The 26,455-nt window shown below is 47.8% G+C and overlaps 12 protein-coding genes and 1 non-coding gene across 13 annotated transcripts; 8 read left to right on the top strand and 5 right to left on the bottom strand.

The window, feature by feature from the left end:
• Window positions 1-4,152: 4,152 nt before the first annotated feature.
• BDQ94DRAFT_176025 (ferredoxin reductase family protein) lies at window positions 4,153-5,798 on the bottom strand (the record flags this gene model as incomplete). The annotated part of the gene is made up of 6 exons (XM_026772603.1): window positions 4,153-4,310; window positions 4,466-4,586; window positions 4,639-4,703; window positions 4,800-5,137; window positions 5,299-5,438; window positions 5,511-5,798. The coding sequence occupies 6 exons, from the start codon at window positions 5,796-5,798 to the stop codon at window positions 4,153-4,155; spliced, it is 1,110 nt and encodes a 369-aa protein (XP_026619985.1).
• On the top strand, window positions 5,511-6,061 carry BDQ94DRAFT_154753 (uncharacterized protein). Its single transcript, XM_026768346.1, has 2 exons — window positions 5,511-5,838; window positions 5,883-6,061. Exons 1-2 carry the CDS (start codon window positions 5,809-5,811, stop codon window positions 6,024-6,026), a joined length of 174 nt encoding a protein of 57 aa, XP_026619986.1. The 5' UTR covers window positions 5,511-5,808; the 3' UTR covers window positions 6,027-6,061.
• BDQ94DRAFT_154754 (uncharacterized protein) lies at window positions 5,917-6,383 on the top strand. Its single transcript, XM_026768347.1, has one exon. The coding sequence runs from the start codon at window positions 6,166-6,168 to the stop codon at window positions 6,319-6,321; it is 156 nt and encodes a 51-aa protein (XP_026619987.1). The 5' UTR covers window positions 5,917-6,165; the 3' UTR covers window positions 6,322-6,383.
• Window positions 6,384-7,132: 749 nt separating this feature from the next.
• BDQ94DRAFT_t269 lies at window positions 7,133-7,204 on the top strand. Its single transcript has one exon. It is a non-coding gene; the product is annotated as a tRNA-Ala (tRNA).
• A 238-nt stretch (window positions 7,205-7,442) lies between these two features.
• BDQ94DRAFT_164039 (Zn(II)2Cys6 transcription factor) lies at window positions 7,443-9,958 on the top strand (the record flags this gene model as incomplete). The annotated part of the gene is made up of 9 exons (XM_026769888.1): window positions 7,443-7,492; window positions 7,539-7,661; window positions 7,729-7,832; window positions 7,885-7,992; window positions 8,063-8,604; window positions 8,687-8,960; window positions 9,009-9,184; window positions 9,248-9,437; window positions 9,510-9,958. 9 exons carry the CDS (start codon window positions 7,443-7,445, stop codon window positions 9,956-9,958), a joined length of 2,016 nt encoding a protein of 671 aa, XP_026619988.1.
• Window positions 9,959-9,963: 5 nt separating this feature from the next.
• BDQ94DRAFT_185656 (Diaminopimelate epimerase-like protein) lies at window positions 9,964-11,600 on the bottom strand (the record flags this gene model as incomplete). Its single annotated transcript, XM_026774941.1, has 2 exons — window positions 9,964-11,077; window positions 11,566-11,600. The coding sequence occupies 2 exons, from the start codon at window positions 11,598-11,600 to the stop codon at window positions 9,964-9,966; spliced, it is 1,149 nt and encodes a 382-aa protein (XP_026619989.1).
• Window positions 11,601-11,920: 320 nt separating this feature from the next.
• On the top strand, window positions 11,921-12,686 carry BDQ94DRAFT_154764 (uncharacterized protein). Its single transcript, XM_026768348.1, has one exon. The coding sequence runs from the start codon at window positions 11,984-11,986 to the stop codon at window positions 12,668-12,670; it is 687 nt and encodes a 228-aa protein (XP_026619990.1). The 5' UTR covers window positions 11,921-11,983; the 3' UTR covers window positions 12,671-12,686.
• A 534-nt stretch (window positions 12,687-13,220) lies between these two features.
• BDQ94DRAFT_164042 (uncharacterized protein) lies at window positions 13,221-14,465 on the top strand (the record flags this gene model as incomplete). Its single annotated transcript, XM_026769889.1, has 8 exons — window positions 13,221-13,323; window positions 13,376-13,419; window positions 13,450-13,519; window positions 13,570-13,784; window positions 13,845-14,042; window positions 14,104-14,131; window positions 14,188-14,303; window positions 14,364-14,465. 8 exons carry the CDS (start codon window positions 13,221-13,223, stop codon window positions 14,463-14,465), a joined length of 876 nt encoding a protein of 291 aa, XP_026619991.1.
• A 2,152-nt stretch (window positions 14,466-16,617) lies between these two features.
• On the bottom strand, window positions 16,618-17,434 carry BDQ94DRAFT_176030 (uncharacterized protein; the record flags this gene model as incomplete). The annotated part of the gene is made up of 2 exons (XM_026772604.1): window positions 16,618-17,165; window positions 17,332-17,434. 2 exons carry the CDS (start codon window positions 17,432-17,434, stop codon window positions 16,618-16,620), a joined length of 651 nt encoding a protein of 216 aa, XP_026619992.1.
• Window positions 17,435-18,072: 638 nt separating this feature from the next.
• BDQ94DRAFT_164045 (BTB/POZ domain-containing protein) lies at window positions 18,073-19,403 on the top strand (the record flags this gene model as incomplete). Its single annotated transcript, XM_026769890.1, has 5 exons — window positions 18,073-18,094; window positions 18,428-18,524; window positions 18,612-18,738; window positions 18,796-19,064; window positions 19,100-19,403. The coding sequence occupies 5 exons, from the start codon at window positions 18,073-18,075 to the stop codon at window positions 19,401-19,403; spliced, it is 819 nt and encodes a 272-aa protein (XP_026619993.1).
• A 2,397-nt stretch (window positions 19,404-21,800) lies between these two features.
• BDQ94DRAFT_154768 (uncharacterized protein) lies at window positions 21,801-22,196 on the top strand. Its single transcript, XM_026768349.1, has 2 exons — window positions 21,801-22,007; window positions 22,071-22,196. Exons 1-2 carry the CDS (start codon window positions 21,922-21,924, stop codon window positions 22,177-22,179), a joined length of 195 nt encoding a protein of 64 aa, XP_026619994.1. The 5' UTR covers window positions 21,801-21,921; the 3' UTR covers window positions 22,180-22,196.
• Window positions 22,197-22,981: 785 nt separating this feature from the next.
• BDQ94DRAFT_185660 (fungal specific transcription factor domain-containing protein) lies at window positions 22,982-24,935 on the bottom strand (the record flags this gene model as incomplete). Its single annotated transcript, XM_026774942.1, has 7 exons — window positions 22,982-23,566; window positions 23,629-23,853; window positions 24,028-24,091; window positions 24,131-24,186; window positions 24,316-24,401; window positions 24,460-24,647; window positions 24,683-24,935. 7 exons carry the CDS (start codon window positions 24,933-24,935, stop codon window positions 23,152-23,154), a joined length of 1,287 nt encoding a protein of 428 aa, XP_026619995.1. The 3' UTR covers window positions 22,982-23,151.
• Window positions 24,936-25,348: 413 nt separating this feature from the next.
• BDQ94DRAFT_123796 (fungal specific transcription factor domain-containing protein) lies at window positions 25,349-26,443 on the bottom strand. The gene has a single exon (XM_026763821.1). It carries the CDS (start codon window positions 26,392-26,394, stop codon window positions 25,639-25,641), a length of 756 nt encoding a protein of 251 aa, XP_026619996.1. The 5' UTR covers window positions 26,395-26,443; the 3' UTR covers window positions 25,349-25,638.
• Between the last annotated feature and the right edge of the window lie 12 nt (window positions 26,444-26,455).

Consider the following 26,455-nt stretch of genomic DNA (forward strand, 5'->3'; position numbering starts at 1 on the left):
CCCCGAAAAGGTACTCAGCAGTTGCCAAGCTTGATTGCGCGGTCAGATTGACTTAGTCAATCCGCAGAGGATCAACTAATTAAATTCATTAATGTAATTGTCAGCCGAGCGAGCCACGCAAGCGAGCCACGCAAGCGAGTGAGCCAGCAGATCTACCTAGACATGGTAGATTCGCGGGTCGGGCGGGTATCGGGGGGTCATGTGACGGCTCAACCGAGTATCGAGTTTAGCTAATCAGAGCTCAGCTTAGCTTAACGTAATCAACGGTTGGGCGGCCCACCCCCTTGGTAGGATTGCCCGATAAGATCAAATTGAAGCCTTTAAATCAACACAACTTCATATTAAAACCCTATCTAACTAATTACTAGGTTTTTTTGAACACTGCGTACGTCGGTGACCAATATTGAAGCAATTGGTGCAGCGTGGAGGCGCGCGCGAGGGGGTCTCCGTAGGTTGAGGTTTGAGGTTCAACCTCAACTTCTTGATCATTTTGAACATCCTCTTCTTGTTGTATAGCTTCCTGAGCATCTTTAATAGTAATACCTTCCTCACAGGCCATCTGCTTTCTTGAATGTTTCTTCTTTTGTTGTAGTCTTTCATGACTAGCGCGTAGTTCCTCATTCTCCTTGGCTAGTATAATCGAGTTTGTTATTGCTAGCTCGCACCCTTTAAGAAGCTGCCGCAGTGTAGAGTGTGTAGGTGAAGTTGGACTTGCTTGACGTTTTCGAAGCAGGCGTTCACAGTATTTTTGATGCTTTAAAAGATGCTTTATATTATGTGGTGTTTGGAGCACTGAGCCACTTGACTGACTGTCCGGAGATGGTGGTGTTTTCAAGCGAATATTCAGCTGGGAAAGCACTCGATCAGGATCTAGAGGAACTAGACCAGTTGCTCTAAAGCCACTGATAATACTTGACTTTGTTAAAGCTTGTGGGTGTGCTTTAGGATAGACCTCTAGAAAGTCAAGTTTATTTATATGATTCCGCCGTATTCCATCTTCTTTTGAACCATGCCACCATACGTACGTTTAAGTACGCTAAAACAACCAACATCAAGAGGTTGAAGCAGATGGGATGAATGAGCAGGCATACAGATAGGAATAATATCATTTTCAGCACAAGATTGATCAAATTCAGGAGTCAAATGACTGCCATGGCCGTCGAGGATCAGGAGGCTGTATTTTCCTACTGATTTGCCTTTGATCAACGGAATAAAGTGTTCTTGAAGCCATCGAAGTCCGATTATATCGGTAGTCCAACCGTTATTGCGGACTTCAATCCTCCATTTAGGAGGAACGGATCGATCTTTATACCATGCTTGAAGATGTGTTTTGCCTTTGAAGATCAGGGTTGGAGGTAAAACCTCTCCAGTAGATCGAATACATTCAATAGAAGTGACCCATTCCCGATTTCCTGGTTGAACTAGATAGGGCCGACCAGCCATTTGGGAACTAGTTACTATTTTTGATGTAGCAATCATTCCCATAGCGAAGCCTGTTTCATTGAAATTGTATATATCGTCTGGTGACATCCCGTACTCTTGGATAACCTCGCGAACCCGATTGAACCAGTCTTTTATAATCTCAGGATCCTCCATGTTAGCTCTTTGATAGTTGTATCGTCTTGCAAATCGAGACTGTAGGGATTCATGTCGTTTGACAAAGCTGTAGGCCCAGTTGATACCAACTTCTTTATAGTTTGAATGACCTCGTTTAGAAAGGATCAGATTAGCCATATTTCTGACTTCAAGCGGTCGGAGACTTGCGCCTCGCTTATCTAGAGATAAAATCCATTTGACAAGCGATTCTTCTTCATTTTTTGATAATTTTTGACGTGCGTGGACCATTTCTCTAGCAAAACCTCGTCCAGCTAGTCGAGAGCGGAGGGTAGTGCGAGCGATATCATAAGTACGCGCTGCCTCGCGAATACTAGAGAATTTGCCTTTCTGAATAGCTTCAATGGCAAGAAGGATCCTGCCTTCCTGCTCCACCTGCGTTTTTGATGAGATAGGTGTTGTTGCTGGCATCTGTAGTAGTCGAATTGCTTCAGGGAGGGGATCGAAGGTGGTGTTTTCGAAGGGGCTGGCCGCCCAACCGTTGAATACGTTATACTCCAAGCTGAGTAGTCCCGCTTACTTAATAAGCTCTACTAACGTTAAGTCTTTAGCAGAGTGGCTAACGGTTGAAAAACAGGTTGAAAAACCGAGCTTCTGAAATTTTATTAGAATTAAGGAATATTATATATCTCTGATTTCTTTCTGAAATAAGGTATATATAATAAACGTGTTTATAAGTAGATGATATATTACTGTCTAGTAAAGTTAGTATATATTTGATATATAACCAAGCAGTTTTAATGGTTTTCTCGCTAGTAATCTTTGGTTATATAGTCATCCATTATACTAGATATATATTATATATTATATAATTCTTAGTTTGAATAAATATAGTTCAAATCAGCTATCTATTTGAAAACTAAATGTACGGACCCCTGCTAGTTAATTCACTGGTAAGGCGGAATCGCCAGGCAGAAAGCGCCGATAGGGGCAGCGCTCGGGCAAATGCTAACTCTTATCCGGGAAAACTACGGATTGCTACAACGACGCCCGGAACGGCCACGCGTCACGTGATGCCTACTTCCGGTCTACCCTGAAGGGAGTATATTATTATTGGGAGTATTCGTATTCGATGACACGGTTAGCGGGGCGCTGAAAACGGCCCTCATTGAACCGTCCGTCTGCCGCTTTTCACCGCCTGCCCCATGCCGAAGTCTCACTGCCCCTTACGGCCTAGCGTGTCCGCTACAAGAATCGCGCCCGTGTTCTCGCCGCTTTTACGCCCATCACCGGCCGCCTCAAACCTCGGCCGCCTCAAACCTCTCACTCGACCTATATAACCCTGTCTGTCCTTCCTCGAAAGGCGACGCACTTTCTCATCCTTTTTCTCGTTCTGCCTGCCTCGCTCCCGGCTTATTACCTCCCTCCCACGATGCCGCATTATCCAACCAATGCCTTTTTCCGGTATAGCACCGTCTGCGTCCCCTCTTTTCTATATCATCCAGCGTCGGAGTCGCCGACAGCTCAACTTATTGGTGACTATTGCTCTGTTGGTGTCTAAGCTATCCATTTCTCCCTTGTCCATGCGCACTCCACATTGAGTGTCCATCTTTGGGCTACCTGGCTCGTGGAATTGCGGCGAATTGCGCCTTGTGTTGCTATACATGGGTTCAAGAGACCTCGAAGTTCTGAGCCTACTCGGCGATCAAAGGCACAAATAGCAAGCGACAGAATTCGAAATTGAGAGGGCTGCTCCGACGGCGGTGTCGTTGGCACTGGACCGCACCTTCAACTAACGGGTGGTCTGGCCGTTGTGAGAATATCAGTGGATGCATGGAGGCTTCGAGGCAATCAAACACAGGGAAAAAAATCGGATATGCTCTCTAGGCTCCAGCGTAGCGTGTACCGACAGCGAGCGGACACGGCTCCAGTTGGGTGCCCTTGCGCATTCGCCATCGCATGATCCAAGGCTGCTTAATAACAGCTGAGGACTGCTCGTGCAATCTCACATGCAACAGCTTACCGAAACAGAGCAGTGTCAAGCGGTTTCTATGTGAGCACTGTAGCGGTTATAGCTCTCCAAGCTGTCACGGTAAGTATTGGCAGGACTTCACAGGGTATCCTTGGGGAAACTGTGCGCGGCGGCACAACAGATGTGCCAGCATTGTTGTAATATGAGGCTGGTGCAGATCAGGAACCAAGCCGAACCATCGGAATTAATCCCGAAGTATGTATATGAAGAATCAACTTATTTCCAATCAAGTTGATCTTCTCGTTGTATATATAGCCTCATGTTTTCCTCTGAATGATAACAATCAAGCTCCCTTTGAATTACAACAAGCATCAAAGGCTTACCGAGGAAAAGGGTTGAGCCCCGCAATGGATTGAACCGTTCACCAAGCAATGAACGAGGTTACTTTATCCGTGACGGTCTGTGTTGAGCGCGTAGGAATCAGACTGTAGAGAGAAGGCGAGAAGCAGCGATGATGCCATTGCCACATGGGATTGGCTGCGCGCAAAGAGAGTCGTCATGTCATAGGCATACTGGAACTCACTTCAATGTCGATAAGCTTCGAGAATGCGAGAGGCACCCCACTTCTACAAATCACTTGAGGCCGGAGCGGTGGCGGTGTCCTTGTTGCGACAAGGAGCCTCCTTGACATGATCTGGCTCGAGGTCGAAGAGTTTGATATCTGGCCCCGTCTGAGGCTGGACGACATCCTGGACCTGTTGGCGAATGGACTGACGGGCGCACACTACGGTGAATCAAGATTAGTCATCGGGCGCACGTCCAACACGGTCTGTCAGAAGCTCCCTCATCACACAACCGTTGTGGTTGATGGGTGAATCCATCGGGTGGAAATCAAACCTACCACCGACAGCTAGCCTCCCACGGCGCTTGCAAGGTGACCTTGGTCGATTTCTCTGGCCACCAGTGGCCCTTGAGACAGATTGATTTGCTCTCCGAACGCGTCACCGGGGTTAACGGATGTCCCCTTTGTAAGGCAATATAACAGACGAAACTCAGGAATCTAACGGAGTCAGGACAGCATTATTAATGGCCGCAGAGGGTTTATCACATACCTTGAATTCACCGCGGCCGAGGTCCAAGAGGTCCTGCATCCAGTCCCCCAGCCAGCATTGGTGGTCTAGGACTCGTTAAGATCTCTGCGGGTTCGGACAGTGCATGGAGAGACGGTCATACCAAAGTCTTGCATCTGCCACACGTTTTTCAACTTGCGTACTATGGCCCGCCCCTGCTCGCTCTCCTGGACAAGAAGCACTCGCGCCAATGTCCTCTACGATGAACACAATCGTCCCAAACAGAGAGAAGTCGATCGATCGGCCGTACGGCCCCAGCAACAGTGCGGGCTGTCGACACTGTTGTAGCCATTCGCGGAGGTAGAGTCGTGTACTGAGGCTGGAGGCTCGTGGTCGGGTCAGAACGTACAGGATGCGCGGTCCGGGCGGGTCATCCCAGTAGGCGACATAGAAGGGCCGGAGTTGGAGGCACGAGCGAAATACTGCGTGAGGCAACCAGACGTATACGTACTGCCCCGGCCGGATGTGCAAATGGGGGACACTGTAATGTCAATGCGAAGCAGCTCATGAAAGGGACGTATGGTTACGGTGGGCCGTCCAGTACTCCAGCATTGTTGGACGAAAACTGCATGAGAGACGACAATGACACTCAGCACGATCTATAGGGCCCCAGCACCAACCACTTGCCAGCGGGATTCTGACCCTTGGTCCCACGTATGATATGCCAGGGCCACCATTGCCGTGACCGCCAGAAGGTAGTGGATTCTCATGGCGACCTGACAGTGCCGTCGGACGACCGCATGCAAGGTCACGGGGATCATCATCAAAATGGCAGCAGCTGCCTAGCTCTGGTTAGTAGTATGGCTTTCGGGTCACAGTCATCATCATCATCGAGGGGCGGTGTGGTGACTGACCAGTACGGGAACCCAGTCATGCCTCATCGAGGGAATCGGGTTATCCGCTCTGGCGATGGCAATGGCTCCATGAAGCAGGGAATGGGCGGCCATTACCCGCCCAAACCAGCGATGCGACCACGCAACGGCAGAGTGGCTGACCCCGAGCAGATAGGGTAGAAGGCCAAAGGTTAGGCCCGTACTAAGCGGCGATAGGTTCAGGATGGCGAGCTTCGCCGCACGTTGCTGGACATCAGCCCAGCCATGGGCCGATACGAACAAGACAAAATTGTTGGCGCCCAGAAGCATCCCAACCCAAATGGCCTCGAATGCGGTGGATATGTCAATGGTCTGGGCGAGCCACGGCAACTCATAGCCGATGCGCCGCCCAAGGGAGACCGCGACCGGGCTTTATATAGTCCACCGACGAAGCTAGTGCGCCGACCGTGTGAGAAGCCAGACGCCCAGCAAGGTAGCAAGCCATATCCCGTACCAGTCAACGGATTGGATTTAGGTAGCCTGTTCATACAGGTCTGAGAAGGCTGAAGGCATTGTCTCTGGGGGATTGGAAGTTGGATCTGGCCGATGGGAGATGGAAGATGTTGGCTTATAAGCATATTCACGGCGTCGACCTTGGGCCACCGGTACAGCTAGATGCTACATACTTTCATTATTGATGGTCGGCCTCTGTGCCCCTCCTATTGTAGTTGGAGATGGTGAAAGGGTCAAGTATATGGCAGACACCCGCGTATCTACCAGTGAAACCATGAGGTCAAGTCCGAAAAACGCTGGGTCCTATCCGCCCTTTCAATCCGATGCTCAGGCATCATAAATATGTGTGCCAAAGATAATCTATAGGAGCATTAACTGGGTATTTAGCGAGCTTCTGCTTCTGTCAATCAGGGTCAGTTTTTGGTGGCCCTTTTACCACGGTGGCTTATGGGAAATCAATTTTTCAATTCACCTCAGCTCTCTACACTACAGCATGCTGACAAAGGTCGGTTTTTCTGAAAATGGAACTGTGTCCGACTGCTACGTATGCCGCTCTACAGTACAGAAGCATCGCTTGAACTCGAATCAGCTGTGGGAGCAAGCCAGTAATTCTACAGACCCTTCTACGGAAATTTCCAGACACTCCACTGTGGAGCACATATATGACATACGAATCAGCTAAAGCAAAGTAAACTTAAGTCTCCTGGAAGTCCGTGCGGTTATGTGTCCAGGGATAGATAATTTACTGTAACAAGAGTTGAAAGGAGAGAGTCTAGCCCAGCTGAACGAAGCACCTGGCTAGATGATCTTGTCACTAGTACCAAGCCAATTATGCGATAATAATATAAGGCCATATTATAGTTGTAAAGGCGTTCTACATGGTTACCTGGCCTTTCTAGGATGTCACCGATACTGAGTAGGTAGGCATCTTCAGCAGATCGGAATTTACCGGCGGGCATTACATTTAGACTCGTTCGCATACCATGCCCTTACATTATATTAATTAGTAACAAGATTAACAGATTAGAGAATTGCAATGCCGCTGAATCTGGATAGGATTATGATGAAGCAGGCATATGATAACGATGGGGCTTCATCGAGCTGGTGGCCATAACAGTCAAAAGAAAGGTAAGAATAGCTACTCCTTAAAAGGACTTGTGGTTTAGGGGTATGACGCTCCATTCGCATTGGCGAGGCCCCGGGTCCGGTTCCCGGCGAGTCCAATAATTTTTTTTTTTTTTTACCCTCTGATACGCCACCCCGATAACGTGGGTACAGTCACCCGAGCGGAGGATCCGTGAATAGTCACCCAGACGGAAGAGCCTTCCGAGCACTCCACCCCAGCCATTCTTTATTCATCGGACCCTCGCATCCGCTCATTAGTACACCCCTTCTCGCATTGAACGTGCGGACCAAGTGGGGATAGCAAATCCCGATTCAACCTACTTGACAAAAGCCAGAATGGCGTCTCGAGTACACCGAAGGCAAAAGCTAGATAGGGTGACCAATGCGTATGTAAGACAGCAACTCTTGCGGGGCTGGCTAACGAACCTGTAGGTGTGAACGATGCAAGAAAAGGAAGGTCAAATGTTCAGGAAATAGCCCTTGCGAGACTTGTACTTCTCGTGGGGCGACATGCATTTTTCAAAAAGCGGAGAAGAAAGTAATCGTATCTGAAAGGTATCACTGGCAGTAGTCATGCCTCCCCTTCTGGCTGAAACGAGTATATTCTGATGCCAGAGGGAAGATATCTGCGCCACCTACAGGAATGCTATACCAGGACAGAGGCAGCTCACAAAGAGCGTGAAACCTCGTGCACGGATAATCGTTCGTCACCAACTACAAGGGAAGGTAAGTGAACCTTGACTACTGCTGTTTGTTTGCAACTAAGGTATATATGCAGTGGCATCACCTAATATAAGGCTGAATGAAGTGGTCGGAGAAGGCCCTATAATGAACCCTTTGGTGTCTTCAACTTCATTCTACCTGAGAGACACCATTGGACATTATAGTACGTGTTGTCACTGTGTTCTTTTTACCGGCTCGGACAAGTAATATATAGAAAATATTGACTCGAACAGGGTTTTGCGGCCCGTCATCGACCTGGTCATTCTCGCAGCGTGTGTTTCTTATGCTCAAGGCACATGAGCCCAACTTCCTGTCCCCTGAGCTACCATTTCATGTGGATGGTAGCATTTGGGAGCTGAGATGGACCCGGACCACCCTCGACGACAGTTCAATGTTTGAAGGACTTCCCTCTCTTAATGACATGCTTTATCTCCTTACTGTTGTCAAACATCATTCATGTGAGATGCTATTCCTTGTGGACGAGCAGGAATTCATGCCTCGTCTTCATGAGTTCTATGAAAAGGGGATAGAGACGGCTAAACGGAACCTTCTCTGGTTCGTACAGTACCTACTTATTGTTGCACTAGCCAAGGGCCTTCTAGCCGTCTCTAAAAGCCCAGGCACACCTCCTGGTTCTCCATTCTTCGAGCGCGCTATGTCTCTGATGCCTGAATTTGTTCCCTTACAACGGCATCCGAACCTCGCAATGCAGGTCCTAATTTTGACTTGTTTATACCTGGTATTGGTGGACATGAAAGGTGCCGCATATTCCTACGTACGTGGCCTGTTCATATTGCGACCGGAGACGCGCTTTCTTACGACAAACTTGAATTGACTTTGACTTTTCGGCAATGTAGATAGGCCAGGCGATACGAATGTGCATCATTGAAGGACTGCATAGGGAGCCGCCAGTGGAAATATTCGGCAGCCAATTTGGTAATCAATGTCGGAACATATGGTGGACGGCATACATCTTGGATCGCCAGCTTTCGGCAATGGTTGGTGCTCCCACTTCGATACAGGATGCCGAGATTACGAGTTCTCTACCTATATTGTACGACAACTCCGAGAGTGCTAAAGTATTAACGGCTCATGTTAAACTGTCGCGTGTGGTCGGTGATGTGTTGGGCTGTACGTCTTGACCACGCCACCCAAAATCAGTGCGCTAATATTCAGCAGCCGTCTACACCGCAGATATCGGACGCAGACGATCATTTATAAGCACGATCCAGTCAGTATTGCGTGATATGGCGGGAATCCTTCGTGACATAGAAGACATTTCTGCTATGAATGCTCATCAGTCCCTTCGTACCGTTTCGGCAGTGACTAGCAACCTCGCTTTGACCTATCATCAGGTATTAGCAAGCAACCCACTGGAATCAGCGCACGACAGTATTTGCTAACGATTGAAACAAAAGTGTATTGTATTAGCAACGAGGCCCCTGTTCTTCTATTTTCTGGTTGGCAGATTGAAGAAACGCGGCTCTCACTGTGAACGAAATAGACCTTTAGTTTCGCCACAGTTGAAACCGCTTTTGGAAACCTCTCTGCAGTCTGCCAATTTCTCTTTGAGAACATCAACGTTACTTCATGAACAATCTCTCTTGGGTTAGTTGAACGCAACCTTCTCGCTCATTTCATGTACAAGTGCTAATACTGGCATCGCTCCATGACATTTAGAATCTCTTCTTCCTCTCAATCTTGACAACATATTCTCCTCCGCGTTCATTATTATCGTCGCCTCTTTTATCGACCCATTATTGGTTCCAGACATGCCAACCTACGTGACTGCAGCCTCAAAAATACTAGATAAACTTGTCTCGAAAGGGAATCTAGCGGCCCATTCACGGAGACTGGAGTTAGATCTCTTGCTGCAAATGACACAGCACATTGCACACTCTGAGGGGGCAGGTAAAGAAGATGGAAGAAATAACATTAGAGGTGAAGCAGTCCAGTGGGGACAGGAAGAAACACTCCGCCCCGGGTATGCGGATCAGCTGAGCACTGAAGTGGATGCGCAGGGCATGACACATATGGAGATACTCAATCTGGCTGAACAGTTAGATACAATCGGTGACAGTGCATGGGGTGATGATTTCGAATTCGAGTATAGCAATATATGGGTATGATTCATTCATGCAGACTTCCCCTTCGCAACAGTTTTCATACGAAACGCAGCCTCACTTGTAAGATCACCCCCCTCGACAATGAAATTGCATGATCCAGTATAATAAGCGAACCCCTCAACGCGCACCACAACAGCCGACTGAACACCGCCATCATGCTTCCTCACCGTAGCGTCTTTATCGACAATAGTAGCCACAAAAGCGCCGTTGTCGAAAAAGTTGGAAACCAGAGAATTGTACGCCCAGCGCTGATCTACCGGCCTCACCCCCTTCGCGTGCGCCAACGCCATCCGCGCCGTGACACACGACCCAGTGGGCGACCTATCAATCTGGTTGTCCGCAAATAAACACAATCCCGTCTCTGCGCCATCAACACCATCAGGCCTCGATCCCACAGCCTGATCAGTAACCATGACGGAATACAAGAACGACAGCCTCCTGTCCTCGGCATTCTGTAACGCTTCAACCACATCACGATGCCTCGACAAGTACGGCTTCAACTTTCCTACTGCATGCGCCACAGATATCAGGTCCACACTTTCTAGCCCTTTCTCAAATCCCAACTCCTCCGCGTTTACAAGAACATAGAACGTCCCTCCATATGAAATATCCACCTTGATAGTTTCCCGCTCACCCAGTTCCGGCCACCTAATTTCCGCCGGAATCTCAATATCGAGATCGATGCCCGCCGCATACGCCGGTGTAGACAGAAACGCCACTGGCCGAGAAGGATCCGATTTCCTCCCATCCTCCGTCGCAGGCACTGTCACCCGAGCAAGCCCACACGGCGCATGGATATTTAGCGCCACCGTCTTCTCAACATCATCAAATACCAAGTCGCCCCGCCTCGGAAACACACTCAGATCATGCGTGTCCACAAGGGACCGTTCCAGCGCGATAGTAGCATGTCCGCACATGGTCGAAAACCCTCCGTTATGAGTGAACAGAACTCCGATGTGCGCGTGGCCGGACTCGACGAGCTCCGTTTCGGGGACGATGATCGCTCCGTACATGTCATCGTGGCCGCGGGGCTCGAGCATGAGGCGCTTGCGGATGTGGTCGTATTCGGTTTGTGCTTGGTCGCGTTTGTCGAGTAAGGTTTTGCCGCCAAGAGAGGAAAGCCTGAGTATATTATGCGGGTGGGCTCGCCAGTGGTGTGCATGTCGATGCATTTGATTGGATTGGAGGGCGCATGTTCAAAGGATTGTGCGATATCCATTGTGGGTTGTAGGGGGAATCGGCAATGAGGGAAGCAGGGAGGAGAGTAAATGATGGCTGGGTTGGTTCACTGGGGGCTTTTGTTCAGCAATTGTCGTGATTTAGTAAGCTGTTGTTCGCGATATGATACTATTCTTGATAATATTCTTGTCGTAGAATTAACGGAAGGGACTTCCGTTATGAGCACGCTTCCACACAGCGTATGTACGCTTGTTTAGACTTGTATTCAGTGAAACGCTGAAGGTGAGCCAGAAGAACAGGCTGATATTGGCTTGGTGGGTATGACGCGGAAGGGCTATCCGCACGCCAAGACCCTCCGTGCCAGCTGTGACCTAGGAATATTATGACTAGATCAGGCAGAAAGCACCGTTTAAGCTGCCGACTACGCCTACTTATGTCTTGCGTTACCCCTAATCTCATTCCACATTTCAGTCGTACTCGAGCTTCGTCTTTACTATGTTGATTGTTCGCGAAGAGGAAGTTTCTCGGATCCTCCGAGATCTCACTCCCCAGCACGCCCGTCGCTTTCTCAACGTCCTGAAAGCCACTTTGATCTTGTACTCAAGCGAGAAAAAATTTAGTAATAGAATACTCCTACATCAGCCCCCAAGAACTCAAATCGTCAATAACAGAAATGACACCGCACTCTTCATGCCCTCGTCCGATACACGAACGAATGTGATCAAAGTCATTGCTCTGCCAGCACAGGGAGGAACAGCAGGGGTTATACTGCTATTGACCCCAACAGGAGAGATAACTGGAATTGTTGGGGCCTCTCAGATTACAGCTTTCCGCACAGCGTTGGCTGTCATGACTCTCTTTGCGAGTGTCTCGCATATCCCGAAAAGGAATATTGTGGTTTTCGGTTCGGGAAAGCAGGTCGAATGGCATCTTCGCCTGGCGTTTCTCTTAACTGATGGAGAAATTGAGACGGTAACAATCATCAACAGAGGCCGTAAGAGACTTGATCGCTTGGAGGAGACTGTGATATCTTCCATCCGGTTGACCCAGCCCAATGTCCGCTTCCAGCTGATTGCCAAGGAACATACGCCCAACTACGAGGAACTACTGAGGGAAACACTGAAACATTCGGATGTTATATTTTGCTGCACACCGTCAACCGCACCGCTATTCCCATTCTCGTTCCTCCAGTCGTCTCCTAAAAGCCGCTTTATCTCTCTTATTGGATCTTATAAGCCTCACATGAAAGAAATTGACACCCAAACTCTCCTTTCCGGTGGAGGGTGCGTATATGTGGATACTGCAGAGGGATGCCTGGAGGAATCAGGGGAGCTGATCGATGCTGCGATAACCAGGGAGTCGTTGACAGATATTGGAGAATATCTTGGGGACAAAGAGGAAGGTACGGGCCGTCAGCTGGAGGGAAACATCATATTGAAGTGTGTTGGAATGGGTATAATGGACCTAGTTAGCTCGCGATTGTTGCTAGAATTGGCGCAGGAGTCCGGCCTTGGGCAGCAGATGCCGGGGCTCTAGAATAGGTAATAGATACAACTGTCTGAGATGATAACAGTAACTGTTCCTACAATGGAGGTGAATACATTGGGTAGATCCATGACATGCATTATCAATCAGTGTACTTGCAGGCTGTCAGACTTTGTTATGGCAAACGTGGCTAACAGCACCCTCGGAAGGCCCTTCCGTCATAACCCCACCCCTTTCCACCCGAGTTTGTTTCTGTTATGTCCACTGATAAGCTTTCGGATGTGACACGACTATAGCAAGGCAGATAACCGACTAACGGCAAGAGTTCCCTGTGTACCCGAACATATGGTTTTCCTCGGTTTACACAGCTTCGCACCACTACCCTTTTTACTCCTTTAAGCACACAGATAACGGATCACTGCTTCGCAGAGTACGATATTTGCGAGGTCCCCAGAATAGATCCTTCGACAGAATATATTCATTATCGAAATTTTGGCTATCACCAATCTTCTGCTTGGCCTAGGCCAGCTATTTCTTCTGATATTCATCATGGCTAGCCATCTCTTAACGTTTTCGGTGCTGATGAACGTACTCACGGACCATGGTACTTGGCACAATTGCCTTCAGTGTCGTCGGCCTGCTCATCAGCTTCTTTGGAGCTCTACCAAGAACAATGGACAAGGTGTATTGGATATCCATGATGTGTATGTCTTGATCAAATATCGACCCAATTGATGAAAATTTCAAATAAACCAGCATTTGTCAGCATCCCCGTCGCAACGATCGTTACAATGCTTGCCGTTTGTGTCCAGTAACCAGTTTCTTCCGAGACTGAGATTTTCGCTCATCCATCATTTACTAAGGCTTTCCTTGGTGTCATGAATATAGTATTCGCTTACAGTATGTATCCCACACCTGGATTACCCCCATCAGCAGCACTGACCAAACAGTCGCCCACGTCGCCTTCTTCGGCCATATCTCCGAGATGAAAGAAGTTCGGGACTTCCCCAAGTCTCTAGCCATGCTCCAGATTGTCGATACCTGCATGTACGTCGTCGCTTCTATCGTTATATACTGCTACGCCGGACCCGACGTTACCTCTCCGGCCTTGGGCTCCGCAGGACCTTTGATGAAGAAGGTGGCGTATGGTCTTGCAATACCCACTGTTAGTGACTCTCCCACCTCACTTTCATCCGATATTCTACCCACTAACTGGTACGGATAGGTCATATTTCCGGGCATCATTGTGGGACACGTGGCGTGTAAATATATTCACGTTCGTATCTTCCGTGGATCATCTCATTTGCACAACCATGGCGTTCTTTCTGTCGGTGCGTGGGTAGGTGTCGCTTTGGGTACCTGGATCGTTGCCTGGATTTTTGCGGAATCTGTCCCGGTTTTTAATGAATTATTGAGCTTGATCGTACGCCATACACCCCAATCCACAATATTCTATGATATGGCATGGCTGACACGATCTGTAGAGCGCCTTATTTGGTAGTTGGTTCAGCTGTAAGTGCGCCCACATCTTGGATACTTTGATCTAGTTAGACGTTGACGGTAAGTAGATGGATTCCCAGCCAGCTTCTGGCTTTATTTGAATAAAGGCAATTGGCTATCCTCACCGAGGATGATCTGTACGACCATCTTCAATATTTTAATTCTGGGAATTGCGTGTACCATGGTACTTTGTGTCCTGTTTTATCTTCCTTTTCGATATTACTTGCTAACCTACGCGGATCAGTGCGGTCTCGGGCTATATGTATCAGGAAAGTCGATCCACAATAACAACAGCTCTGTTACCGCTAAAGACTCTGTACGGCCGTCGAATCAAAGATGCAGCTGATAAAGTCATCCACCATATACAAAAAGAAGACTTTTTATATCATTATAAAAAGATACACTTCAAAGACTTCAATACAGCAAATATAAAGCAAGGTTTTGCTGCAACAGGACTTTCTCCATACAATCCTGAAAAAGTGCTTCAAAATCTCAAGATACCAAAACATTAAGCACCTCCGCCTTCAATTTCGTCATCTAATCAATCTATGTATCTCGGAAAAACGCCTTTGACTCTTTATCAAATGAATCATCAAAAAGCAGAGATTGAAGCACTGCAGAAGCAGGATCATCATCACTTATTGCTGATCAAGCACTTGAAAAGGTGTATAAAGGTGCAGAAATGGCAATGCAGGATGCTGTACTGCTTCAGCAGGAGTTGAATTAACTCCGTGAAGTGAACCAATATAAAATGAACAAGAGAATGGCTTCAAAACGCTTTTTACAAGAAAGATGCACTTGAGATGGCCATACTGCACATCAAATTACTCAAGAAAAGAATGCTGAAGCTATACAGAAGCAGGCTACTCAAAGCACTCAACGCCGGCCACCCCGCTGCAGTAATTGTAATAAAGAAGCCCACAATCGCCTCAAATGCCCCGATGAGTCAACACCTAGATTTATATTATATATTATCATTTGTATAGTGTTGAATTGCTTCATTTTGAATCGTTCGTTGCATTTTGGTGGGCGGAGCGGCCAACCGCCGGCGGCTCGTTGTCCCGGCGGTTTGTTGTCCGATTACGTTATATAGTGTAGACATTAATTAGGTAAGACAATACAGTGGGATGTCAGAAGTTTGCGTTATCCCTCATTCCGCGCGCTAACCGTTCCGCCTTCCTAATTAATCTATCTAGAACTTAATAAGCTGTATACCAACCATCCGCTTGGATGACTGCCTGTACGCGATGAGGCATGGTTTGGCATAGATTTCGAAGCACGCTTTCATCAATTGCATGCCAGGCTTCAATTGCTGCTTGTATAAGCCTCTGTCGAGTATCTTCACTATCTAAAGCCGGTTCCAGCTCTGGATGCAGTTCATATATCTTAGCTTTCATTAAAGCCCATAAATTTTCAATAGGATTCAAATCGGGTGAGTGTGGTGGCTAAATCATGACTTCTACTCCCATATCTTGAAGCAATTCGCGTACAATATAAGCTTGGTGTACAGATGCTCCGTCATGCATGAAGATATCCCCAGTCTGTAGAAACCCAGGTAGAAATGCTTCATAAACACCACGAATAATCCATGCAGTAATGCCTTGACGCGCAGATTCTGGATCTCCTTGTAAAGTTAAAAGACCAGTACGTCTATTATATCCAAAAGCAGCCCAAAAAATCTGCTTGACATCTTTTTCACAACGTACAGCATGAATTTCACGCTCAATAATTTGTTGCTTGGTGATAGAAAGGTATAGATTCGTCGAATTCCTGCGCCGCGCTCAACTGAGCATTCATCTGACCGGAAAACACGGAGGATGTCTTCAGCAGTATATTATGCATATTGTTGAGCCTATCTTAACCTCTTTTCTGCATGTTGAGGAGTAATTTCTGGTCGCTCACATTGTTTCCATTTCTGCATGTGTAGAGTACGGAATAGACGTTGAAATGTTCTGATTGAAGGACTGCTTTGTACAGCAGTAGAGAGTTCACGCATCTTTATATGCTGACCTTGCTCAACTAAGTCTAATAACTGCTGTTGTTTTTCAGGAGTAATCCTTTTAGGTCGTCCGGATCGAGGTGCAGATTGTTGATGCTTTCAAGTACTCTCGCGCTTGATTGTAGTTTGTATAGTAGAATAAGGAATAGAAGGAAAACGTTTATGAATCATACTAAAGGTCCATCCAATTGCTTTTAACTCACAGAGTCTAGCACGGATCTCTGGTGTCAGCTCTTTGCGTTGTGGCATCTTTGTATAGAGTGCTTGCTTGCTTACTTGCTTGCTTCGAGATCCAGGGCTCTGTACGTGTTATTTTGGTAGGCAGAATAGCTTCAATCTAAACTTAGTTAGGAAGGCGGAAGCAAAAGCAGTTAGCGTAGAATATGGGGCAACGCAAACTTCTGACATCCCACAGTAACCGCAGTAAACTCCAGAATGTCAGCCTCAAGCGATCCAAGTGATAAACACACGCCAAAAAATCTCCCATAGCCATGGCTGCCTAGACCGTCAAGGTCACCTTCTGCTTCCAATGCTGGCAATCCGCCAGCGACGCCTGGTGAATCACCTTCTCAAATATCCAAAGTCCCGCATCCCGACGACTGATGGTATAGCCCACTGCCGGGTTCTTGTCGGTGCCGGTCTTTATCTTCGACAGACCACTGCCCTTGCCATTCGTCAGCAAGGAGGGCCGCGCCATTAGATAACCATCGATGGCGTGTTCCCCCGCCGGCTTCTGCATCTCGGCCTCCACCAGGTCTTCCATAACCTTCTTGTCCTTGTGTGGTACCTTGAGCAACCAATGATACAGGGGCAGCATCATGATTGGCACATCGCGCGTGTTGCTGAGGCCGGTACTGCTGATAATTACAATCCGGGGCTTCTGAGGACACGATTGAGCGGCGGACAGGAGGGTCTGGATACCATCTTGGCAGATGGTCGGGCTGTCTAGGGTGGCTTTGATGCCATACTCAAAGCGTGGCTTGCCGCCGAGGCCCGAGACGATCAGGTGAACGGGGCGGCTATTGAGATAGAGTGTCTTTTGAACGGCTTGGAGATTTGTAGATATCACCCTCAGTAACTTTTAGGTACTTTGCAATGGCAGACTCGGGGACATTGAGCTGCTGGAGCAGGTTGTGGAGCTTGGAGGGAGTTCAAGCCACTGTTAATGATTAGAGTCAGTTTGGGATGCCTGTGACGGAACAGAAAAATGTACAGGCGGAGCAATGATAGCCGGCTTGCAGGGCCAGCGCCAGACACGCGTTGGCACAGCCGCCCGTCGCCCCAAAGAATGCCACCGTCAGTTGTTGTTGTTCCATGTTAGGTCTATGGAAAAGCAAAGAATGATAGGAAAACTGGTTTGCTTGATATTAAGATAGGTGTTTGTGATAATCATTCAAAGCATCCGCATGCCTCATGTCTTTTTATGTACATTCCGTGAGCAGCGCCGTCCCCCGGAAGTCTCCGTCCGACTACGGAGACTTTTGGCCTGCCGCCGTCTTACACCCTTGGAGCTTACCAACACGAGCCGGAGATCATAGGGAGGCATCATCATGACTCGAGGGCGGTCCGCTGATGTTCCCCGTGATCTTCACCGCATAGGCAGCAACCAGTTCGTCAAGCCTCTACCAGCACAGCCTACTGCGACTCAGCAGCTATACTTCCCCGACCCCAAGACTACCCGTGGAGGTGCAGTATATCCATAAAAATTTTGTGACATACTAAAGCAACTGCGTCGTAGCACAACGTAGCACCTGCCGGCATGGAGCGGCCAATTAGAAAAGAAAATTGGGCGATTGGAGGGGTGACACGTAGCCGGCCGCTCGAGATTACTCGCAATAGCCACGAGATAAATCGCCTTTTTTAGCAAGGAACCCAGCTGGCAACCAACTTGTTATTGATTAAAGAGCATTAAGAATCCCACTCTCTTCTTGTTCCGACTGCTACAACAGGCTTCATGCCCCAAATGAGCAGCCATAGTATGGATCCTGAGCGAATTCGGGGTCTGGAATTTGTAGAGCAACCCGTTACTATTCCATGGCCTTTCTGATCTTACTATGCCGTTACTATTGGTACATTCTGATGGCGATGGCTGATGCATGGCCACATCATGCCAGACCTACACATGCCACCCCCCGGGCAAAGCATAGTAGCAGCAAGAAGCTGATGACCAAGTCAATCCCTGACTCGCACACACCAGCTCGCATTCGCTTGTTCGTAAATAGTGGCAATGATAACCCTTTCTTTTGTTTGCTATAGGACACAGCTTTTCCTGTGTGAATAGATTCACGAGTCCTTGATGGGAAAAATAGGAAAAAAGCAAAGAAAGTTGGCAGTATCTACATCCGCTGATACGGCTGTTGTACCTACGGAGCCGGTTTCTGCAAACGAACAAATTATTAGAAAAATGTATCAGAAAAATGGAAGACCTGGTCCTTAGGTTAGATGTTATGATTTAGTGATCTTATCTCCTACAATTACTGATATACAAATTAGCCAATTTCTCAATCCAATGTACAGCGATTTTACTATCAAATGTGGCGATGAAATCTTTCCAGCCCATCGGAACATCCTCTGTCCCCAATCAGAATATGTTGAGATCGCTTGTGGTAGTCACTTCAAGGCGAGATACTCTGGTTCTTTTCAGGTGTAATCTTGAAATTGATCTAAACACTTATAGGAAAGCAACGGCGAGATCATCATTGAGGATTGCAATCCTATGCTCATCAAAAAGACACTCGAATTCTTGTACACGGGCGACTATACTTATGACGGTTCTCCAAATACCCAAGCCCTCCTGAACTCAAAGAATAGTTCTAGATGTTCACCGCAAACATTGACAGAAAGTGATTATGGGTTAGATGCAAACACTGAACAATATTGCAACCCATCTCGAAAAATCAATACCACAAATTATCAAAGTTGTCATGCCTTCTTCCACGCTCAAATGTACGCACAAAGCGATTATTTTCAGATCAACAAAGAGCTCAAGGAGAAAGCAAAGGATTATATCAGAAATCTTTCTTGGGACATCCCGCCCGCGAGTCATTCAGCTCCTCCGTCATTGGAGTTTACAGCTCAACAGGAGAGCACGACCGTGCAATAAGAGATCTTGTTGTCCAGCTCACGACGGATAACCTCAAGATTCTGAGGAGTGGGAAGGATCCTATATTCAGTGATAGACTCTTGGCATCTGTTCCCAAATTCATGCTGGAAATCTGTCTTTCGACCTTGGACAAGTGTGCTGGGTATCAAAGGCAGCAGCAGTATGAAAGGTGGGGTTACTAGGAAAGTTATTGTGATGCGTGAAAGGACGTCGAATAATGTGCAGCTGCTTAACTTTCAATTTGATGTTCTACTTTACCTGTTGGTACGGTGACAACGTAGGGCTTCAAGCACCAAAGCGGAGTGAGTAATGGTGATGTTGACCCAGTGGGCTTATTGAAGGGTATGCCTCGTCGGAGCTTTGCACCAGCATCGTCCCGTTGATAGAGAGATAGTGCTTGGTACTAATTTCAAAAACGAGCTATTTTGCCCGGAATAGCCCGAACAGGCTGGGAAACCTGCCAGACATTTTACTAAGGATATTGATGGTAATTCTCAAATTTCTAGGTTATAATTTAAGACCTTAGATTACGCTTCATCCTGAACCTCAGGCATAGAAGGGAGAAGAATCTCGCATGAAGAAAGTCACAGTCGCCTGTAGCACAATTCAAAAATCCTTTACCCTGCTTTCCCTGCCACGTTCTCCCCAACTGCTTGGCTGATTGCACAGTCAACGTGGATTCTTGTCAAAGATGCCAATAGAATCAGTCCAGCTGCGGAATTTTCCGCACCTTCCGCATGATTAATAAATCCGGCCACTGTTCCCGTTTGGATTCCACGGTTTGACATGTTTGAAGAAAGTTGGAACTCCACATATCTTGCATAAGGGGCCAGTAACGCTATAACATGAAGTCGGTCCCGCCATACATAGTGGCAACAGACCGGCCTGAGGAGGTTGCAGCACTTTGGACTGAGGCGTCAGAACAAGACTTGATGGTGATGATACAGGACCTTCCACTGAGATGGGTTGACTTGTGTTGGCCGGAGGGAAACTTTTGTGACGAGTTGTGTTCCAACAGTCCTCACCGGACGAGGTTATTTGGTGGGCTATTATATCGTCAACGTAGAGGGAAACGATGGCGCTTATAGAGGTATACAAGCTGGACTTTTTCGCTTACGGTGGTGGAAGGGGCCCCTTATGCTTCTTCCTACCGAGACACCAATTTATGAGCTCCGTATTAGAACGCTTAGTTAAGCCGACTTCTTGAAAGAGAGATAATATATAACAAGAGATAGAGCACTGAGCATAACCTACTTGTGCTTTTAAATATTCAATCTTTGGCAGCCTTCGCGGTCTGCAATTTTATGATCATGCAGCGTCCGGAGTCCATGCTTCCCATTCTGCCTTGTCGATGCCACCGTATTTCTGAATTAGTAATATCGATCCATGATAGGCTGCCTTTTCTTTTCATTGAGCCTCAGTTCACACGCTTCAATACAGGATTGGCAACGCACGGGTGGAATTATAGAGGCTCAACCAGATATGCGTTGTCTTACGGCGTCCCGCCCTAAGCCTCATGGGCCCCCATGATTTCGACTTCCTTCCCTCTTCGGGGAGTGCAAGCTCCCAGGCGTGGTGTAGGCATATGTTATACTTTGTCACCGTGACTCCGCCTTCCAGTTAACATTTCAAGTCAGATGCACCCATTTAGATTGTTGGATACCGAAGAACTAGAAATACGCGAGAAAGATACGTGGATAAGGCTATATTTCAAGTCGGCTAGATAACACTGATAGCCGGTAGGCTGCGGGGAGCCTTTCAGTCTCTGTCAGCTAAGGTAGCACCGAGTAAGCTCACTTTTAGTTGGCTTACTTGCCCGCATGGCTGATGTCAGCTGGGTAACTCCCTTCCACCTGTTAAGCCCACGCTCGATCAAGACATTTACGCCAGGAAAAGTATTTTCTGTGCGTGAAATATAGTAGCACTTGTCTGGCTCTAAAGGGACGGAGCTTCTAATGCTAGGAATATAAGGCAATATTGTCCCAGTATATGAAGCCGAGAGAATCTTGCAATCGTAATCAAGTGCGCCAATGTAACAGAAAGCGAGGGCTTGCATAAGTCGCCTATGCCTTGTGCTGTACCGCATAACCCTTCCTGCCACCGTAGATCGCTTGGCGCTGTGTTGCAGGCATCGTGGTATATTTTATGGCGTTGTCAATTACAGTACTTGGGGCTGCCAGAAACGTGGCGCTGCCTTGAGGGCCGTCATCGTGCTTTTTTCACCTGGCCACAATGTCTTGGTTCATCATGAACAAGCTTACAGGATCAAAGGAAGAGCCTTTCTAAACCCGTTTCGTGAGTAGAGTCGTGCTTTCAAAGTGAGTCACACATTGACCAGAATAAGTAGTTCCATGGTGATAAGACAGTTTCTATAGCTCGGGAGGTGGTATACAGTCTCCTCCTGCCAAAACAATATTCATATCCAGATATTGTAAGGTCACACCCCATTCGAGAGGTGGCAGCTGCCCACACCCGACGAGAAAGCTTCGTTGAATGGATCCTCTCGCGCGGTTTCAGTTCCGGGAGTTACGGGCATGTGACTTTACCGCAACGCCTTCTCGCCAGGAATCCCCGCTTCCGCTCATTATTTCCATATTCTTTAAGTTCCCTCACGCAGCTTCTTTTCTCTCCATTCACCCAATGGCCTGCGATATCTCAGCTCTCTCATGATGGGAACTGGCGGTGTCTTATGCTACCCCTATGATTAACACCCCACCTCTTCGTCGAGCTGGTCGCCAGAAGCGACCGCGAGTTCCTGATGCGCTTCGCAAGAGAGCCGCGCGCACGTATGCTCCCTTGTCCCATTCAAGCTACAAAAACAGCTACTGACGCTTACCTGGATGACTGAGAGATGCCTGTCTTGACGCCAAGACAAGGAAAGATGTACTTGCACCGTCACAAATTGTTATACCCGCGTTTCCTCTCCGTCCTTCGACTAATCAGGCCTCGGAGCTTTAGGCCATGCTGGCGGCCCGCCCTGTGCGCGCTGCCAGCAATACAACTGTACTTGCCATTTTAAAAATATTCGTCCGAAGCCGTCCGGTATGCTTGCAGCACAGTCGCAAAATAAATTTCAAATGGAGCGCATTATTCGTCACTTTCTGGGTGATGATATCTTGCTCGACCCCGCTCGGCTAGAGAAGACTGTGGACTTGTTGGAAAGCGGATAGTACCGCAGGACCCTTTCAGAGACGCGAGGGATAGAGAATAAGGACCAGACATCGGAGAGCTATTCATTGGAGCTATTGTTAATAAATACTATGCGTATGTCTAGTGACACTGTTCAAAAAATCAGCCGTTAACTCTGGTCTTGTACCAGACTATTCAGGGGAATAATTGCATTGGAATTTCTCTAAGATAATCCGTCGACATCTACAGAGCCTGGGTATTTTAAAGAATAAATTTATGTATACCGCGCTTATCTAGCATTTGTCCATGGTCACCGCTGATAGATCGCATAGGGATTAGATCCCTTGGATGGATTCTTTTGGGCTACCGGCTTGCAGTTGATCAATTCGTGTGTTGTCTCCGCCATCAGGTACTTTCTATTCTATCCTGTTGCTGACTTTCTCACAGACACCTTTCTCAATTATGCGCAGACGAACTATTTCGATTTCCCGGAGACGGTCTTTCGAGAGAAGGTGGACTACTATTATTCAATGACTGACCTCTGGTGATTAATGATACTGGTTGGTTCTGTATATTATCAATTACAGGCTTTAATCTCGCTATCGTCATCTTTGTCTTCTGTGACGCAACGGCTGGTAAAACAATCTAGGAGCTCTCATCTACCAGGTTTAACCCCAGGAGCCCTTGTTAATCCGAGAATTTCTATCTCTTCGCCTCATTAGATGCACAATTACCTCACTTCCTGGCAAGAGTGCCAAAGTTGGGGTAAATACTCTTAAAGCGCTCGTCATCATGTCTCTCCTATATGGTTGCTTCGAAGTCAACAAACAGCGCGTGGGTTTCAGGGAGAAGACTCACATGGTTTTTCCGCGCTGAAAGCTGCAACATGCGCATGAGGCCTTTCATTAGGGGCCACCTGTGGGAACAGGCACGGGCGACTACGCAGAGCTCCGCGAAGGCGCTCTTATGCTCCAGGTCACCGAGCTCGCTTAGCAAAGTGAAAAGCGCCGTGCTCAGGCAACTTACGGTGGTAAGACACATGTAGTCAATCCCCCACTTCGCGCGATAAATGCGGAGGAGCTGAACAACGGATCCCGCCGCGTCCAGGCAGACTTCTCTCGCTGCAAACGTCATGCCTTCGGTGCCGGCCTTAGCAGCATCATTCGGCTCCTTGAGGGATACCCAAAGAATCATGATACTTGCGTGGTAAACCATGCTGCGTGTTGCATGATTAAGACATCTTGGCACTGTTCTGAGGGCAAATGAGGGTCCACTTACTGTAAAGTAAGAGCATGCGGTACTGTAACATTTTCCGGAGTAAGGCGCTCCGGCAAATTATCTCTCCATCGATCTAATCTTGCCCGTATTTTCTGCAAAGTGCGCGCAAGAATATCTGGGGGCGGTATATGGCCACTGCCAAAGTCTAGTGCACTTGCATCTGTATTGATGGTGCTGAGCTTGCAGAGGTTGTTGAACACACAAGCAATATGTGACTGAACAGGACTGGGCTTGGCGTGGATACAGAATCCAGGTCTCATCAGGGCCGTGATCGCATGGGAGACGAGGTCGATCTGGCTGAGTAGTTACGAGATACTTCATCCATGTGATCGAGGTAGTTCTGCGCGCTTTGAGTTAGGACAGGCAGAAGGTAGCCCGCTGAAGTATATTGAGACGCACACTGAGAGATTATATATGCCCCAGATAGCATTATTGGCAGCACGGCCCTCTGGTGTTAAAGTTGCTAGTAGTGGGTACGTTTATGTGAGATCCGCGGCCAAACTGCGAAGCTGACCTAAATGCCACCATGCAGCTTGGCCTTTTCCCAGTGCAGCTTTGCTGCGAATAGTCAATTAGTGTACTAGTCCAATAGATGCTGCCGCTGGTGGATGGAAAACATACCAAATGGTAAATACTCCGCAGCCTTGCAAAGTAGGCAAGTCATGCTGACCGTCCACTCTATCGTACCATCGTTTCGCCTCCTCGAACAAATGAAGACCTTTTGAATTGCAATCTGTAGGGTCCGCGTAGGCTTCGGGGTGATCCGAATAGAACTATGTTAGGGGATTGGTGATTAGTGACTGCAAACAGTCCATCATCCGGGGCACTTACGCATGCTTCTGTAAGAATGCAGTTCCCCAGAAACGGAGAACAGTACTGAGAACTGAGATCTCCTGTCTGAGCATCGCGGAGGGAAAGGTCGCGATCAATCCAATTATGAAAAGGCTGACTCCACGTAAGCCAGAGTGTGACCAAATACGATACAAAATCCTCGTATTTGGTGACCGACGTCCAGGGCTCTGCGAGGACGTGATAGACGGGGTCACGGGAGGACTGGGCAGTCGCTTGATAGTCGGAGCGCGATGCAGGGAGGGGCGATGCAGGGAGGGGCGATGGAAGAATATGGTGTTGGACGGTGACCGCGTGCGGTCGTATATGTCGGCCCAAACAGGATGCTGCTGCCGATCCCCATCGGTCGAGATATTTTCGATGTAGGGCTGTAATTCGGCAGGGGATGCTTGACTGCGAATGAGACCCAGCAGCTGCAGGGCCTTGTCATCGGAGCTGTCGCGCAGCGTGTTTACCATTTTAAGTTAAACTTGGACTACTCTCATCACTAATATATCGAACATACGTTTTGGAAATCTCGTACTCGAGTGTATATCAGGTCATCCATCTTTGATCCTGTAGAACTAGTAGAAAACTCCCGAAGACTCTCATCCGGGTGAAAATGCCTATCCGCCACGAAACAACAGACTGTGGCTGCAGAAATATAGAGCGGACATTGGGTATTATATATAGTTGAAAGCTTGTCTATGATATCAAGAGAGGACCACTCGGCCCTTATATACACCATACTTCAGACAAAAGTTGAGAAAAAATAAAAATAACATACGAAATCATGAATGCAAACATATGTGGTCAGCTTCACTGGTCAAGGCCGGAGAGGTAAGGATTAGAATTGATTGGCTTTGCGGGGAGAACACGTGTTTGCACTAGTTATTTATTTGCTGTCTTTGTCATGTTTGCCTTTTTGTACAACGGTAAGACGCGTCATGCCATCCCATCCTACCAACAACACCATCATTAACAATATTAGCCACAGCAGTAAGTGGTAAGTATATCTATTAATATGGCTTATTTCACTATTATACTGTCCAAAGTCTTCTGGATCTGCATGCTACTTGATCATGGCTGATTTATATGATCAGTCCCATGCCTTGTCCAAATAGTAGTGCATGAATTCGTCGTATGCTGTCTGGAGAGCTGGATGAAACATTGTCTCGTTCCTCATTTCTGAGTCCATAAATGCCGACTCCCCGTTCCGTGCGGCACAACGGAAACACGGGTAGAACTGTGCTCAGCCTGGGAGACTAAACCTGGGACATCGGCAGAAGGGACAAGTTTGGTTGACAGCGCCGCAGAGAACCTAGGAACTCTGTCCTGTTCGATCATAGAGCGGAGAAAGAGCCGACGATGAAGATTATCGCAGACTTTGAAAGCACGTTCAGCAGCGAGATCATCAGCCGCCAGAGCGGAAAGCCAGTCTAGTGCTTTTCCAATGCGTGATTCGATAAAAGCGGCCTGGCCGGCACCGGTTCGGATACAATAGCCCAGCTCTATCAGCAGTATGGTTGCTGACTGCATGAGGTAGTGTAGGACACACCACCATGGAGACACCTGGGCCAACCAGATACCGTCAGGGTTATCAGGCAGGAGGTCCAGAATCTGGCAAGCTGAATCAATACATATATCTGCAGTTTGTTGGAGATCCTTGGAAGGCTCGGTGCCTTGTCTGTGCCTTCCCGACCGACAAAGGGAGGGACGACATATTGTGATCCTCACACTATGAAGTCTGACGGCAAGGCTCCACCTCCGCCTGTTAAAATGGCCTGATCCTTGATGATCCTTGAAGCTAAAGGCTTCAGCTAGACTGGAAAGCCAGTCGTCTGTTTCGTGCACCAGGTCTATCATGGCCGCATAGATAGTAAGCCAAGGACGTCTCGCGAATTCTGGACTGTACAAGGAATCAACTGCTTGACGCATGATCTTGGTCAGCTCGACAAAATAGAGAAAATACCGAGAAGTATTAGGGATAATATCTTGA

The sequence above is a fragment of the Aspergillus welwitschiae genome (assembly GCF_003344945.1).
Source record: "Aspergillus welwitschiae strain CBS 139.54b unplaced genomic scaffold BDQ94scaffold_76, whole genome shotgun sequence".
In the NCBI taxonomy this organism is placed as follows: domain Eukaryota; kingdom Fungi; phylum Ascomycota; class Eurotiomycetes; order Eurotiales; family Aspergillaceae; genus Aspergillus; species Aspergillus welwitschiae.

Coding starts and splice junctions, on each gene's coding strand:
- BDQ94DRAFT_154753 (XM_026768346.1), top strand. CDS start 5,809: ATGGCCTCGAATGCGGTGGATATGTCAATG. Junction 5,839..5,882: donor ATGCGGTGGATATGTCAATG/GTCTGGGCGAGC, acceptor GCGCCGCCCAAG/GGAGACCGCGACCGGGCTTT.
- BDQ94DRAFT_154754 (XM_026768347.1), top strand. CDS start 6,166: ATGGTCGGCCTCTGTGCCCCTCCTATTGTAGTTGGAGATGGTGAAAGG.
- BDQ94DRAFT_154764 (XM_026768348.1), top strand. CDS start 11,984: ATGACTCTCTTTGCGAGTGTCTCGCATATCCCGAAAAGGAATATTGTG.
- BDQ94DRAFT_154768 (XM_026768349.1), top strand. CDS start 21,922: ATGATTAACACCCCACCTCTTCGTCGAGCTGGTCGCCAGAAGCGACCG. Junction 22,008..22,070: donor CGCAAGAGAGCCGCGCGCAC/GTATGCTCCCTT, acceptor TGGATGACTGAG/AGATGCCTGTCTTGACGCCA.
- BDQ94DRAFT_123796 (XM_026763821.1), bottom strand. CDS start 26,394: ATGCGTCAAGCAGTTGATTCCTTGTACAGTCCAGAATTCGCGAGACGT.